Genomic DNA, 15,361 nt, shown 5'->3' on the forward strand with positions numbered 1-15,361 from the left:
AGCTTAGGGCTTCTGTCTTAAGTCCTAGTGCCTTTCAGGATATTGGTTAAGCTTAGGGCTTCTGTCTTAAGTCCTAGTGCCTTTCGGGATATTTGTTAAGCTTAGGGCTTCTGTCTTAAGTCCTAGTGCCTTTCAGGATATTGGTTAAGCTTAGGGCTTCTGTCTTAAGTCCTAGTGCCTTTCAGGATATTGGTTAAGCTTAGAGCTACTGTCCTAAGTCCTAGTGCCTTTCAGGATATTGGTTAAGCTTAGGGCTTCTGTCTTAAGTCCAAGTGCCTTTAAGGATATTTGTTAAGCTTAGAGCTACTGTCCTAAGTCCTAGTGCCTTTCAGGATATTGGTTAAGCTTAGAGCTACTGTCCTAAGTCCTCGTGCCTTTCGGGATATTTGTTAAGCTTAGGGCTTCTGTCTTAAGTCCTAGTGCCTTTCAGGATATTGGTTAAGCTTAGGGCTTCTGTCTTAAGTCCTAGTGCCTTTCAGGATATTGCCTAAGCTAAGGACTACTGTCCTAAGTCCTAGTGCCTTTCAGGATATTGGCTAAACTTAAGGCTACTGTCCTAAGCCTTTCAGGATATTGGCTAAGTTTAGGGTTACTGTCCTGGGCCAAATGCCTTTTAGAATATAGGTAAGAGTTGAGTCCTGGTGCATTTCAGGTTATATGTTAGATTTTAAGCTACTGTCATTGGTCTTTTCAACAAGATATTGGTTAGATTTTGGGCTGCTGGTCTTGGTCCTTGTTAATTTTAACATGAAATTGGTCATATTTTAGGCTACTGGCCTCGTGCTTTAAAACTGAACCTTGTATAACATTGTGTCTACTTCTTCTTACTGTATCTACATAATTGTTTCATAAATTGAAATGGATATGGCCTATAATGCCTACTTCAACAAAATAATTGAAATTGCACATACACTGATTGTAGAATTGTGAAGCCTAGTTAAACCAATTTGGTAATATATTTTTTGTTTTGCACTATCAATGTCTAAGAAAGACAAGTGAACTTCTGTATAGTTGTTGAACTTTAAAATTGAAGCTCGGTTGGTGAGAGTGCTTGAGGTCCTTGAATTTTAGAAACTGTTGCGCCTCTTTGATCACTAGGCATTTTACTATTTTTTATTTTTTTTAAATAAAAGATGACTGTTTTGCTTTAAACATATTTTTTAAGCCATCCAACATGTACATATTGATATTTTGGATAGGGAATGTGGATGAGATCTAAAGATTTTTCTACTACAAAACAATTTTCAAGACAAGCATTTCCAATGTGTCCTGCTTCATATTTGGTATCAGATTAAAATTACAAATGTCTAACACCGGCACCTTAAAACCTTTTTAACTTTAGCAACATTTGCAGATTGATGCTTCAAGTGCAATCCTGATTAATTCATTAAGTAGCTCACATATTAAGAGTGCATTTTTTTTTGGACAATTTTAAGTTTTATATCTGGTTCATTCATTCTCTTTCTCTTATTTGAGTAACTCAGCATTTTAAGTATTCTCTTATTTTATACAAAATGAAGAGCCAAGGATTATGGATGAAGAAAAATATATCTGGCCTGGTATTCATAAAACATCTCAAGTCATTTCTTAACTCAAGTAGACATCTATTTAAGATAAATTAATCTTAAACAAGAGATGTTAGTGAAACATTTATGCCCCCTTGGGAGCCAAATTGTTAGTAGGATTTGGACACTTAAATAAAATATGGACAATCAGAAAACCTTTTTTCAGCTTACAGTCACACTGACCTTGACCTTTGACCCACTGACCTCAAAATCAATAGGGTTCATCTGCTGGTCATGACCAATAAGCCTACCTAGTATGAGGTCCCTGGGTCAAAGCGTTCTCAAGTTATTGATCGGAAACCGTTTTTCATGTTAAGGTCACACTGACCTTGACCTTTGACCCACTGACCTCAAAATCAATAGGGTTCATCTGCTGGTCATGACCAATACACCTACCAAGTATGAGGTTCCTGGGTCAAAGCGTTCTCAAGTTATTGATCGGAAACCGTTTTTCATGTAAAGGTCACACTGACCTTGACCTTTGACCCACTGACCTCAAAATCAATAGGGTTCATCTGCTGGTGATGACCAATACACATACCAAGTATGAGGTCCCTCGGTCAAAGCGTTCTCAAGTTATTGATCGGAAACCATTTGGTATTCCGACCGACCGACAGACCGACCGACCGACCGACCGACCGACCGACCGACCGACATGTGCAAAACAATATACCCCACTTTTTTCAAAAGGGGGCATAATTAACAGAAAGGTCAATGAAAATAAAGTATTTCAGAAATAAGTTCCATCATTAATTTTATGATTTCATATCATAGGACCAGTGAGATACTTGAATAAGGAAAATACTTAAGTTAGATAATGAGTTTTGGAAGTTTTATGAATTCCGGCTGTGAGAATCTAGCTTTATGGCTGGTTAACAAACATTTCCAAAAAATTACTCCCATATACATTCGGACCAATTTAGGTAATGATTGGCCAAAATATTTTAAGTTATTGATCAGACAAGACTGATTTTAGGTAATAACTATAATTAAAGGACGATTTCTCTTAAGTGACTGGTGCAATATTGCTGGTTATCCAACTTGTCCGAGATACTATGCCCTTACACATTCTGACCAAATTTGTTGATGATTGGACATAGGCTACTAAAGTTATTAACCGGCCAACATACTGGATGCCGCCCGCCTGTCTGACCATTCACCTACCCACCTTTATGCAACAGGTGAAACTAGAACAAGTCCCCATCTATACAGTCATACAAAAACTTTGTTATTGAGTTATTGCGTGGCATTCTTTAGACAACCAAGGGGCATAACTGAACAATGATTACATCTAGAGTTATGGGCCTTGCTATAGAAGTGAAGGTTGTCACTGTCATAAAGCATGTATCATGTAAAATATCTGGCTTGGTGTTCAATCATGGCTTGCGTAAAAGTTTTGCAAGTCGACAAAGACGCGGAAGCAGACAACATCAAGGCTATGATACTCACACACAGCAACAACCAACAAGCTAAATTTATCAACACTGCTCAAACTATTGTGTGCCACTAAAAATAGAATAACAAAACACAAAATCATTTGTCAATATTTTAATGTAATCATAATATGAAGGCACTGAACTTTTGGTCCTCGCTTATAATGCAACAATAGAAGGCCGTTGAATGATCAAAGTATACAATGAATCTTGCATGGCTAACACAACAGGGCAGTCTGGAACTTAAAGCAGACAAAATGTAAGCCGGATGATTTTCATTGACAGAAACAATTTCAAAAGAACAATAATTAGTTTAGAAAAAAGGGTCTGGCTTATTTTGTAGGGAATAAGTTGAGGTCTTGGTAAAAGTTCTGAAAAAGCTTCATTACATCAATATTGCTTGTGATATGTCCAACTTCAAACTGAAGACCTTCCTCCATTGAAAGTTCAATTTTCCAATTTTGGATGCAGCTGTTTTTAAAGCTATTTAGGAATAATGTGATTCAAATATCAATCTTAATTCAGAGGCTTAAGTTCTCAAAACTGTAAAAACATTTACTTTAAGCAACACTTTTTTTTTTTTGAAATACAGAAAACATGTTTTGGGTTGAAAAGATGTCTGCAATTGAAAGGCAGTACATGTAAATCTCTGGATATATCCTCATATCTGTCTAGATATCTGTCAGACTGGCTGAATAGAATCCGCAACTCTGGATTTGAGTCTATATGAAATCCCCACTTAATTTTGTCTGCCGAATTGTAAAATTGAGGTGAAAAATAGCAATTTACATGCAGCAAAAAACATTGACAAGAAGAATACATATATATTATCCTTGTATACTTAACATTGAAGAAATTTACATCTACCAGTAATTGTAAGTGAAAATACAATCATTCTAGCATACTGCATCTAATAAACATTTGTAAATAACACATACCAGGTACTATGTCATCCTCATCAAAAACCTCGACAAACGCACATAAAACTCTGTTCATGAGTACTGGATTAAGTGAACATTTATTTGTCTGACATAAAAATCATTGAGTTTATCTAATCAACCCACATTATGTTATACAATCTCTTTTCCAAATAAATACATCTAAGAAGTTTTTCAATTTTTCTGTAAATAAATCTTAATTGGTCAATAAAGACCAACTTCATATGTTTTTGCTAGCAAAACTTTCAATCAGAATTGTGACACTAGCTAAATATCAAACTAAAGTTCTTGATGTTGCATAGTATGATTGCTGATTAAGCAATCCCAATAGTTTCTAAAAGGTTCATGATCTTGATCTCAAAATACTGGGTATTCATAAAACATCTTATGTCATTTCTTATTTTTGTCATAGTCAAATCAAAAGGAAAGTTAGTGTTTTTAAAATAAAAGCATGAATATTGAATGAAATTAATGTCTATTAAGTATTTTAGATAGTTTCCAAATAGTCATATCATACGATCAGTTTGATACTTAACTTAAATAAATGACTTAAGATAGGTAATGAATTAAAATGTTAATGAATACCGGCCTTGCTCTACATTTTTTTACCGGTTTTAAATTCATAATAGCATTTTTTATATATATATTTTCCTGTCAAACAGATATTTGGTAATTTAAGATTCTATTAATAAATCAGCATACAATTTTAAAAATTCACAAAAAAGCCAATAGATATTTACAAAGAATAAAAATACACAAATCAATCACCATGCATGTAGGTATTAGAAGTGTGTCAAAACCATTGACTTATTGCTTATTCAACTTGTATTGCTTGGAAAACTGATAAAATTATCAACATTAAAAAAATATCAACATTAAAAAATATCAACATACAATAAATCTTTACATTAAATACAACAACTTAAAAATCTAAAAACTCGGCTTAAAATTTAACAAATCATATATATCTCATTTTAAAGCTTTATATATTCAATAGATACCATAAATTTTTAATACATAATACAACACAAACTACTGTAAACTGCTTTATTTTCTAAACATTCCTTTGAAAAAATCTCAGATTTGATGTTTTTTTTGGCTATATTGGTCTGGTTTTAAGTTTCCGACCATTAAACAAATTCATCAGCAAAAGAAAAAAAAAAACAAGTATTTTTTCAGGTTTTCAATTTCTGATCTGATTAAATGGCGAAGAATAATTGGAATAATACATAGGGAATACTACAGCCTTTCAGACTGCAATTTGCAAATATCATGAATATTTTAAAACCTTGAAAATTTGAACAATCTACAGCAGTCATGGGCTCGTTAGAAGGGAATGTTGTTAAACATACATGGATAAAAAGGGTTGCATGTTTTTTAATAATGCTTTAAGCCCAAGGAAAATATCATTAAAATTTTCTGGTCCACAAAAATGCATATAAATTGGAAACATTTCATTAAAAATTATAAAAGATACTTATATAATTCACATAAGTACATATACTGTTACTGCAAGCCAAAATTCCACTTAAAAATATACAATGAAGAACGAGGGCAATTAACAACGCTCGTGTAACAAATCAAGTTATTTGGACACAAGCTACAACTACATTCAGAGGTCAAACCTCACCAACTGAAGGCCCTAATTTCTCAAAATATCTTGAGTGCAACAGGTTTAAGTATCTTTTTTCATACGTCAAATTCATTTTTTAAACTTGGTTTTACGAAACAAAAAGGTGTTTAACGTGATTATCTTCAATATAATAATTTCAGTAAAAGCTTCAAAACTTATAACATTTCATATGATGATAATAACAGTGTGCTTAGCTTGATCATGTTATTAGGGACTTAAGATTTCTCAAGAAATTGAATCTAGATGATTATCAATTTCATAAGTAAAATCATATACATATATACGTAACCAACCAGGTGTGAATGAACCCTCAACTAAACTGTACACATAAAACACAAGTATATTCACTACTATAGGATAACACAAAACTGCTTTTTATCATGATAACTAGTCTAAGCTAAGCTAAGTATAGAGCCATCGTTTGAGATTATTGACATATCGTGGATTTCAGGATCATTAATGAATAAATAATACAATGCATTCGCTCTGTGTCAGAGTAAAATATGATGTTTAAGTATAAGATACTCTTTGAATTAAGCTAGCTGTTTCCAAGTAAAATATGATGTTTAAGTATAAGATACTCTTTGAATTAAGCTAGCTGTTTCCAAGTAAACTATGATGTTTAAGTATAAGATACTCTTTGAATTAAGCTAGCTGTTTCCAAGTAAAATATGATGTTTAAGTATAAGATACTCTTTGAATTAAGCTAGCTGTTTCCAAGTAAAATATGATGTTTAAGTATAAGATACTCTTTGAATTAAGCTAGCTGTTTCCAAGTAAAATATGATGTTTAAATAAATAAAATACTATTTGAATTAGGCTAGCTGTTCATGTGTGATAAATAAGACTAGCTGTAGAATCTAAAAAGTAGGTAATATTTGGCTTTGTTAACAAAATCATGTTGTTTTATGCTTTCCATAAGCCTAACAATAATTTTATCTATAAACAAACCATTATGCTTATGGAAACAACAATTTCCATAACTTCTTCTCAAAACAGGCTAGATTACATTGAAAAGAAGGAAATATAATTACTCCTACTTCTTGTATTAGATACAATATCGCTAAATGTTTAAAATTCTGTGTTAGTCGTTTAATGATAGATTTAAAACAAGTACCGGGTATCTATATCTTAAAGCCTTAATGGTTTCTAAAATAACCAGATAAGAAATCAACACCTTAAAGAGACCATTCTCATTTTCTATAAAACCTTGTGACTAGGGGGAGGGAGGAGGGGGGAAGGAGCTGTAGGGGGGTGTGGGGGGCATTTTATCAATTATCTTAGGAGCAATTATGATCCTAGAAGAGTTTTTAAAAAGAAGTAATATACCATTCAAGATCTTTCCTAAGGAAGTACAAAATCCCTTCTATGATTTTTTATTAAACTGCCCCCTTTGTAACACTTATTTTTCAACCTTTTGTAAGTCAATACCATAGGTGTCAGAATCAGTTATAACTAGATATTTCACCAACAAACACTTTCATGAAGTTTGGTGGAAATTGGATGAGAAATGTTCAAGTTAGAGAGCGGACAACATTGTGGAGCCGCCCGCCCGCCCGCCCAATTTTGACAAATTCAGGGGGCCATAACTCTGGAGTGCCTAGAGCGATTTGGCTGGTTATCGAACTTGACCTAGATATTTCACCAACAAACACTTTCATGAAGTTTGGTGGAAATTGGATGAGAAATGTTCAAGTTAGAGAGCGGACAACATTGTGGAGCCGCCCGCCCGCCCGCCCGCCATGGGTGTTCCCATAATACGGCCATCGTAAGGTGGGCGTATAAAAAGACACAGTTTTTGCAAAAGTGTTCAAGCATCCAAGATCTTCCAGGTAATAGTAGGTACATGTACCTGCTCATAAATTTATATACTTTGTTTTATTACATTTAACATTAAAGTTATTGGGCTTGTTAGGTTTACTGGGCAATGGGTGTCAACGGTCTTGGGAGACCTTATCACATAAGTTATTATATAAATAATATTGTCAAAACAATATATCTGACCATCAGTGGTTTCAAATACCGAGGTGCAAAATCCGAACATCCATCATTATGCTACGTACATATGACTTAAGTAAAATAACCTAATTAAAACACCAATGTTTAAATATGCGACACAGGCTTTTTTTATGAACCAAAAATACTATATAATTAACACATGTTTACACAAAGTTTAACACTTTTCACTGGTTCAGAATATGATGCTATGCACTTTCGTGGCTCCTTGGTAACACTTTCGACCCCGGGCAGCATATTATTTTCAGAAAACAATTGTTTTCAGCCTTAAGATATCCCAGAAAATGCTTCACCTGGCATTAAAGAAAAATATCTCCTTATAAGAATGCCCCTAGACCCCCTCGCGCATCTACCTTGGTCTATCACCTCGCCTGGAATGTATATGAAACATTTAAGCTCTAAGTACACATGTCTGTAAAACTACACTAGGATAAAAATTACTCAATATACAATCAAAATCTGTTGGCTCGATATCCCAGGGACCAGCCAAAATACTTTCAGCCTCGCGAATATCGAGCCAAGGGGGAATGCTTACAAACAGTAAAGGTAAATCGGTCCTTAACTTCCAGGTGGAGCTAATGAGAAAATCGAGCCAAGGGATATCGAGCCAATAGGTTTGGACTGTATTTCATTTTTACATATTTAAAGCACAACATGTTACCAATGTTGGTATACACCACAATTATCATAATACGAATACACTAATGATTTTACCATGGAATGTATAATATGCCAACTGTACATTATGTCATCACAGGTTAAAAAATATGAAATAAAAATATCAAATCGGAGTAAACATAATTAAAGCCAAGTGAAAAAAGCACACGCTTTAAAGAAACACAAATTAAAACCATTTAACTTTACTTCTTTTCTTAATTTCAATATTCTTTTTCTAAAATTCTAAGATTGTAACTCTTACTTGTAACTTGGAGCATTTTATAAATGAATTAACAATATTTGTAGGGTTTCTGTTTTGTTTTATTATAAATTTTATATTCTAATACTACAAAATAATTTCGACCATTGAATAATGAAAATTTCTATTTTGACCACTGACCAAAGAAATCATAAGCAAGTAAACCTTAAGCTTAAAAATCATGTGTAATCTAAGCCAGCTGAAAGTTAGAAAAACAGTGCCTGCAAATGAAAGACAAAAGATTAAGTAAGATTAAAATCAAAACAAGAGCACCACAAGCAGATATCAATGCTCGTCTGTTGTTGTTGTTGTTTTTAGTCAAAAGGGGTATAACTCAATAATGATTAAATTCTGAGTTATGGGCCTTGCTAGATTTGTGTGAATTGTCCCTGGCAATCTATTTTTATGTACCAAGTTTCATGGGAAATTCTTGAATGTTTTTAAGTTATGGCCATGGCTTAAAGTTTTAGCATGATGACACCAAGACTATCGCGATAACAGAAGTGTTTTTCTACCCCCCCCCCCCCCCCCCCCCCCCCCCCCTTGAAACCTAAAACCTAAAAACCAGTGCTACTTTTACCTTCTCCCTTTAGGCCTTACATAGGGAACATAGTACTGAAAATACAGAAACAATGCATTATAAGGTATTCAACCCACAATAAGCCTAAGAAATTTAACCCACTAATAAGCCTTACTTAACATAGGTAGATGTTAAATGCATTATTTAAAGGAACAAAAGTCCCCCCAAGCAGGTACAAAAGCTCATCCATTTTTCATGTTAACATCTATCGACAAACAATACTTTGAGTTTCCACTAGCAACAGATGCAAAGAATAAAAAGTTTACTTTTTAAATAATCACTTATGGTCGCAGTGGAAATATTTTATACTTCATTAAAAGCATGTTTCTATCTGTACAAATATTATTTTTCATAAATTTCAAGAAAGAATTTCAAAATAAAACAACTTAAATAGACACCCTAAAATACCGATGACAAATTCATTTACATCAAAAATTGTAAGTCTGCATCATAAAATTACGCAATAAATATGAAGTATCACAAAAACACCATTTTTTTCAACATCACACTTTCAAAATTGAATTAAAAAAACACCACCACACACACGTGGGCCTGGGTTCGAATATCAATCACACGTGAAACAAATATAGGAGCAAAATCACAGATTTTTGCTACAATGTATAGTCATGGGTATGTAAAACATGTATATTTACAATGATAAATGGGTAACAGTCTTGACATTTATGGATCATAAAATGTAATTTTCCATAAAATCTGAACACATTTTAAATATTTATTTTACAATCATCAAATTGATTAAAATGGTAAGAAAACAAATTTTTACCGGTAATCAGTACATTTCTAGAATTGGTACACAATTTTGATTTTTTTTAAAATGAAGATAATTATTCTCAATCCATAAAGGAATACATTCTGTCTGATAAAGAAATTCATCAAAAATAAACTAAAAGTACTTCAACATTAAAAAAAGTAACGGTGGTATGAAAAGTGAAAGAAAATAACCCACACAATTTCAGCAAACTATTATGTATTAAATAAGCATAATAACTTGGGCTAGTTTTTATCATACAATATTTTGGCTATCAGCCGACTTGCGCTTCCATGTCCAAAGCTGTCGGTCGATTCCCGTACATTTCTCCATCTGCAGTTTTTGGCCATCCAGTGACACCGTCATACATTTGTTGGTGTTGACATGTATAACTGTATTGTCCTGTAAGAAAATAAGAATTGAAATTTTACATTTAGATTACTTGATACATTGTACAAATACTAATACCTGGGGGTCAAAGGATATTTCTTGGATGTAAAAAATGAGATCTGGGACAGTCGCCTCAAAAAGCTTGATCAAACCTGGCGCCTTGTTGGTGACATGGTAGACAAACGAGGGCTGTGGAGCAAACACCAACGCTGTCTGTCTATTGAGAACAAGAGGCATAACTATTATAGCACCTGAGTTGCCAATCAGACATTCAATTGGTCATTAAGACCCGATTATTTTGTTAGTAAAGAAAAGCACATGGTTTCATATTCCAAGTTAGTGTTCAAGTTTGAAATTTAATACTTGAAAAGTTGTTTTAACCAAAACAATTGCAAATAATTACGATCTTGGGAATTGAATTAGCCGAAAAACATAGAATGTTTACAAATCAGATAAAATGCAATACTTAAAAAATGATGTAGATTTAACGGAATTGAGATATAACCAAAAAAGTCTTCTCTGTAAATAATTTGGTATTGCAACAAGAGGCACATCAGTGCCTGTGCTCCACTGGCCAAAAGGTTCAAGCAAAGACCACGAACATTTTCGTCAAGTTTCATAGAAATACAATCATCAACTTGTATAAATGTAAGGTTTTTAAATTGATCTTTTTGTGAGAACTTTATGCTTATATGTTTACTCATAAATTATTTTTGTTTAAAAATTATTTAAAGATGCTATACGTGAAAAATTAAGACATTATTTTTTTTTCTATTAAAGGGAGGTAATTCAGTAGTAAAATGTAATCAAAGCTATTAAAGCATGGCATTTCTTTTCTAACCATGTTGATATTATTACAGTCTATTCAAGCAAGATGCCTTTTGTTTTTACATAGTACCCATAGGTTCTGAAAAACAAGGAGCACTATTCCCAACAGAAGGATGTCACTCCCTATCACTGCATGAGCATCATAATAAAGAAATGTTTACTCAAACTGCAAGCTGCTCAATTGAAATAGGTATTTACCTCAAGCATACAGTTTTATAATGTGGCAAAATAGTCGGACTACTAGATTGTCATTCGGACTAGTAAAATATGCCATTATGCTAGTCCAACTGGCAATTTTGGTTAAGGACCACCCAAGGAACAATTCTGTCAAGTTTCATCAAAATCTGCCTATCCGTTTCAGAGGAGATGTCGTTTAAAGATTTTGCTATTTTTAGCTGTGGCGGCCATATTGTGCAATGGACCAGAACCATTTGAGCAATTTTAATAAAGGACCACCCAAGGAACATTACTGTCAAGTTTCATCAAAATCTGCCGAACCGTTTCAGAGGAGATGTCGTTTAAAGATTTTGCTATTTTTAGCTCTGGCGGCCATATTGTGCAATGGACCGGAACCATTTGAGCAATTTTGGTAAAGGACCACCAAAGGAACATTCCTGTGAAGTTTTGTCAAAATCGGCTTATCAGTTTCAGAGGAGATGTCATTTAAAGTAAAAGTTTACGCACGCACGCACGCACGCACGTACGCACGCACGCACTCACGACGGACAATCTGTGACGACATAAGCTCCATGGCCTTCGGCCAGTGGAGCTAAAAATCAGGTAAGAATTTGCTGTATGCATAGCTATTGCCTGGCGAAATTAGTAAATGAATCCAAGTGGATTTTGTTTAATTTAATTCCCAACCATTGACACACAACTCCATTACTATCCTTTCTCCCGATCCAAACCAAGTCTCATGCAACTTGGAACCACAAAAAAACCTGCTGATTAATGAGCTGAGGCGTTTTAAAATTAACTGGACAAATACATTACCCATGAAATAAATTGCTTCAGCTACTAAGGTGTTTAATATTTCATGGAATCCCTACAAAGCAACCAGCCAGTAGATTCTGTTATTTAGACTGGAAATATTTTAAAACCAATTAGATAGGAGAAGCCATCGCTGAGAAGTAATTTAGAAACGTCAGGATGGTTTCACATCTTCATCAGACATAACAAATCAAAATACTTGCCACTCAATCAAGCTGAGAAGTACACCTCCGGAAATAGAACATATGTGTCTATGTGACAGATCTAGTGCGGAATTTATATTACATATATAGACATGCTGTCAGAGTGAGCAAATCTCATTTAAAGATGCCTGCACGTCATGATATATGATTTGTCAAATATGGATGTTAATGAAATTAATTAAAGTTATGTAACCCGCTGGCAGTGCACTCAAAGTGTTAAGGTTGATCTAAATGATGTAACGAGATACACTGTAAACAGATGGCCACTCACCCAACCAAAAATGATTAATCGAAAAATCAACCGGTATTTGTTTCATAACTTAAGTTCATTAAGAGGAAAATCGTGTTGTGGAAACCAAAAAGAGAATCAGTGTGTGGGGTTCAAGAATCAGAGATAATGCCACAGCCTAAATTTCTCGTGCAATCGACCATAAGAACAGAAAACAGCTAAGCAATCAATTTTTGTTTCAGTATAATTTGTGTTATATTATCTTTTTAAAGAGTTTTGAGACTTAGTTAAGTAAATTATTTCTAAGACAATCAATAAAGACTTCTGTAAAATCCTTTTGGCTAAATGAATTAAGATACTTAAGCCAGGTTTGCAACTAAGAAAATGCCCAGGAAAAGACCACTGTGCACGTTTATTACCGCATGTACCATGTTGTACTACAATGGAAAGTTTTTTTCTTTTCTTCATTTTCGTCTATGCATTAACTCTTCATGTTTGAGCAGAAACAAGTCAAGCGGAGCTTATAACTGTTCAATAATTTAGATATCTTGTAGATAAATAACAATACTTCATATGTATAATTGATGCGATCACTTATATGCATGCTAGTTATTGAACACGCTCCTTGACAAGATGGTACAAAACTGTTACTTCACCAAATACCCTTGTGATTAAAATAATTCGCCATTTTGCAAAGTGCTTGTGTATATTTCAATTACTCTGTTTGCGAGTGCTGTAACTTTTACTTACAAACTTGGAGCATAGAAATAATTGTAAAATATTTTTAACACAAACGTGTTACCGGTATATTCAACATAATTGTTTGCACTTTATCAGAAAATCAAATCAACACATGAACTGCAAATATCAATTTAGAAAAAAAAAATGAATAATGGTTGATTAGAACATTGTTTGATTAGGAATTCAGACAAATGGAAGTTACATTATATTACAGGCCGAGTTACAGAATTTTCCCACGCAAACTTTGATCCAGTAATAAAATGCTATTACAGTATTAATTCACTTGTTGTTATATGATTTTAGCTAGTGTGAATTACAATTGTGATGCTAGCCCTCAGGGGCCAGAAAAAGATCCTTTAATCCATGTTATAATTGCCACTGAAGTTGCCCAGTAGTTCTACTGGAGTTATATTTCAAAACCTGGATTGAACACAGCACGATGACTTCAATGTACTTATGCATTTTTTTTTTTTATAACTAAATCTGACAGGGCGCAGTTGAAACTGAAGCTCGAATGACTGAATATATGCCAATTGTCATTTTCAAGAACAAGAGTTTAATTAATGCAATCATCGATTTTTCTTAAATGATGGCAATGACAAGGAAAAGGCTAAAATTGTCTGTTGATATAACATTTTAAACAAGAGCAAAGAAAGCCATTGTTATTTTTGTATTGTTTTTTCAGATGACCAAGTGCCTAACTCCGAGGTTTCTTTAGCTAGCAGTATAGGACTTGCTTTACAGGTGCATATTGTCATAGAAAACATGTGTACCAAAAGAAACAACCAAACTTATATTCACCTCTCTATAGTTCCATTCCTGGTTGCCCTTCTGTCCGTGACACGGGTAGATAATCACGCTCTCCCCTCCGGAGAAGTCAAGGCATCCATCATCTCGGCGAATTTCTCCATTTTTACTCAACATCCAGTACTGGTTTCCCCCTTGGTTATGGCAGGGCCACATGTTCACCGGTTTGTGGTAGTTTTGCGAATCAACAGCACTGTCCACGCACATTGGTTTGGCTCGGCTCCTTATCTGCAATGTTAAGAGAAAATGTAATAATTATTATCCTATCACTATAATTTTATTATATTTTTGAATTCTCTGAACATTTTATCACAGGATGTTGTTAATGTTTCAAGTTTAATACATCCATTACACATCTTTTTATATCACGCTATTGTCATATAACTTGACATTGAAATTAATTAGCCCTACTAATGTATCGTCAAGCATTTTACTGAAAAAAAGTAATGTCGCCAATGAATGGGATAAAAAAATCTTTCATTTTGTGGTATTCAGTACAAATTTTTATGAAACTCCTTTAGAAAATTTATAAGCCTATCATAGGCTCACTTGATAACTTTTCCTTAAGTCATAAATAAATGTTTGTATTAGATGGCAACTTCAGTAAGATCCAATATACACATATATATATGACTTGTTCTTCTTTTCTTTGAGCAATAGTCATTGGTTCACTTGGTTTTGGTGGGTTTATACAAAACATGCAACTTGTAAACATTTCACCTGAAGAATTAACACAATTACATTGGTTTGTGAAAATTATGAGTTTATAGCCCTGCAGTAAATACACACGACTCACTTGACGTGAATTTAGCGGACTTCCTCCAAAACCAGATTCGAACAATATTAATTGGGACTGGTCAAAACCATGTCAATACCGCCTTACCGCTACTGAGTCCATATTGACTAATGTCTTAAGTCTGAGTCTGAGACTTGACCTTTGACCTGATGACCCCTAAAATCTACAGGTGTCATCTACTGGCCAGACCAAGCTTCCATGTAATGTTTGATGACCATAGGTCCAGGTACTGTTGAAGAAGCTTTATTAACCTATTCGTGGTAAAGGTCACTGTTTGATGACCATAGGTCCAGAAATTGTCAAGTTTTGTTCAAGGTCACTGTGACCTTGACCTTTGACCTGATGACCCTAAAATAAAAAGGGTTCATCTACTGGTAAGGCCCAACCAAGTCAAGTTTGAGGGCCATGGGTACAGGCATTGTGGAGTTGGTACAGGCATTGTGGAGTTATCACTTGGACAACCTTTTAAAATTAAAGGTCACTGTGACCTTGACCCAATGAACAAAAAGAAATACTGCAGGTCAAAC

General features: G+C 34.0%; 1 protein-coding gene across 4 annotated transcripts in view; it reads right to left on the reverse strand.

The window, feature by feature from the left end:
- Positions 1-3,098: 3,098 nt before the first annotated feature.
- The window catches only part of LOC128229860 (polypeptide N-acetylgalactosaminyltransferase 5-like), a 96,274-nt gene continuing 84,011 nt past the window's right edge, over positions 3,099-15,361 (reverse strand). For 3 of the 4 annotated variants that reach the window (XM_052941741.1, XM_052941750.1, XM_052941757.1), the window contains 4 exons: positions 14,033-14,266; positions 10,112-10,252; positions 9,082-9,116; positions 3,099-7,956 (listed from right to left, as the gene is read on the reverse strand). In XM_052941741.1, the coding sequence (XP_052797701.1) occupies positions 7,935-7,956; positions 9,082-9,116; positions 10,112-10,252; positions 14,033-14,266 (432 nt within the window). In that variant the 3' untranslated portion in view covers positions 3,099-7,934. Of the gene's footprint in view, positions 7,957-9,050; positions 10,253-14,032; positions 14,267-15,361 lie in introns of those variants that run through there. The other variant, XM_052941766.1, reaches the window with a different exon arrangement.

The sequence above is a fragment of the Mya arenaria genome, chromosome 1 (genome assembly GCF_026914265.1).
Source record: "Mya arenaria isolate MELC-2E11 chromosome 1, ASM2691426v1".
Classification (NCBI taxonomy): domain Eukaryota; kingdom Metazoa; phylum Mollusca; class Bivalvia; order Myida; family Myidae; genus Mya; species Mya arenaria.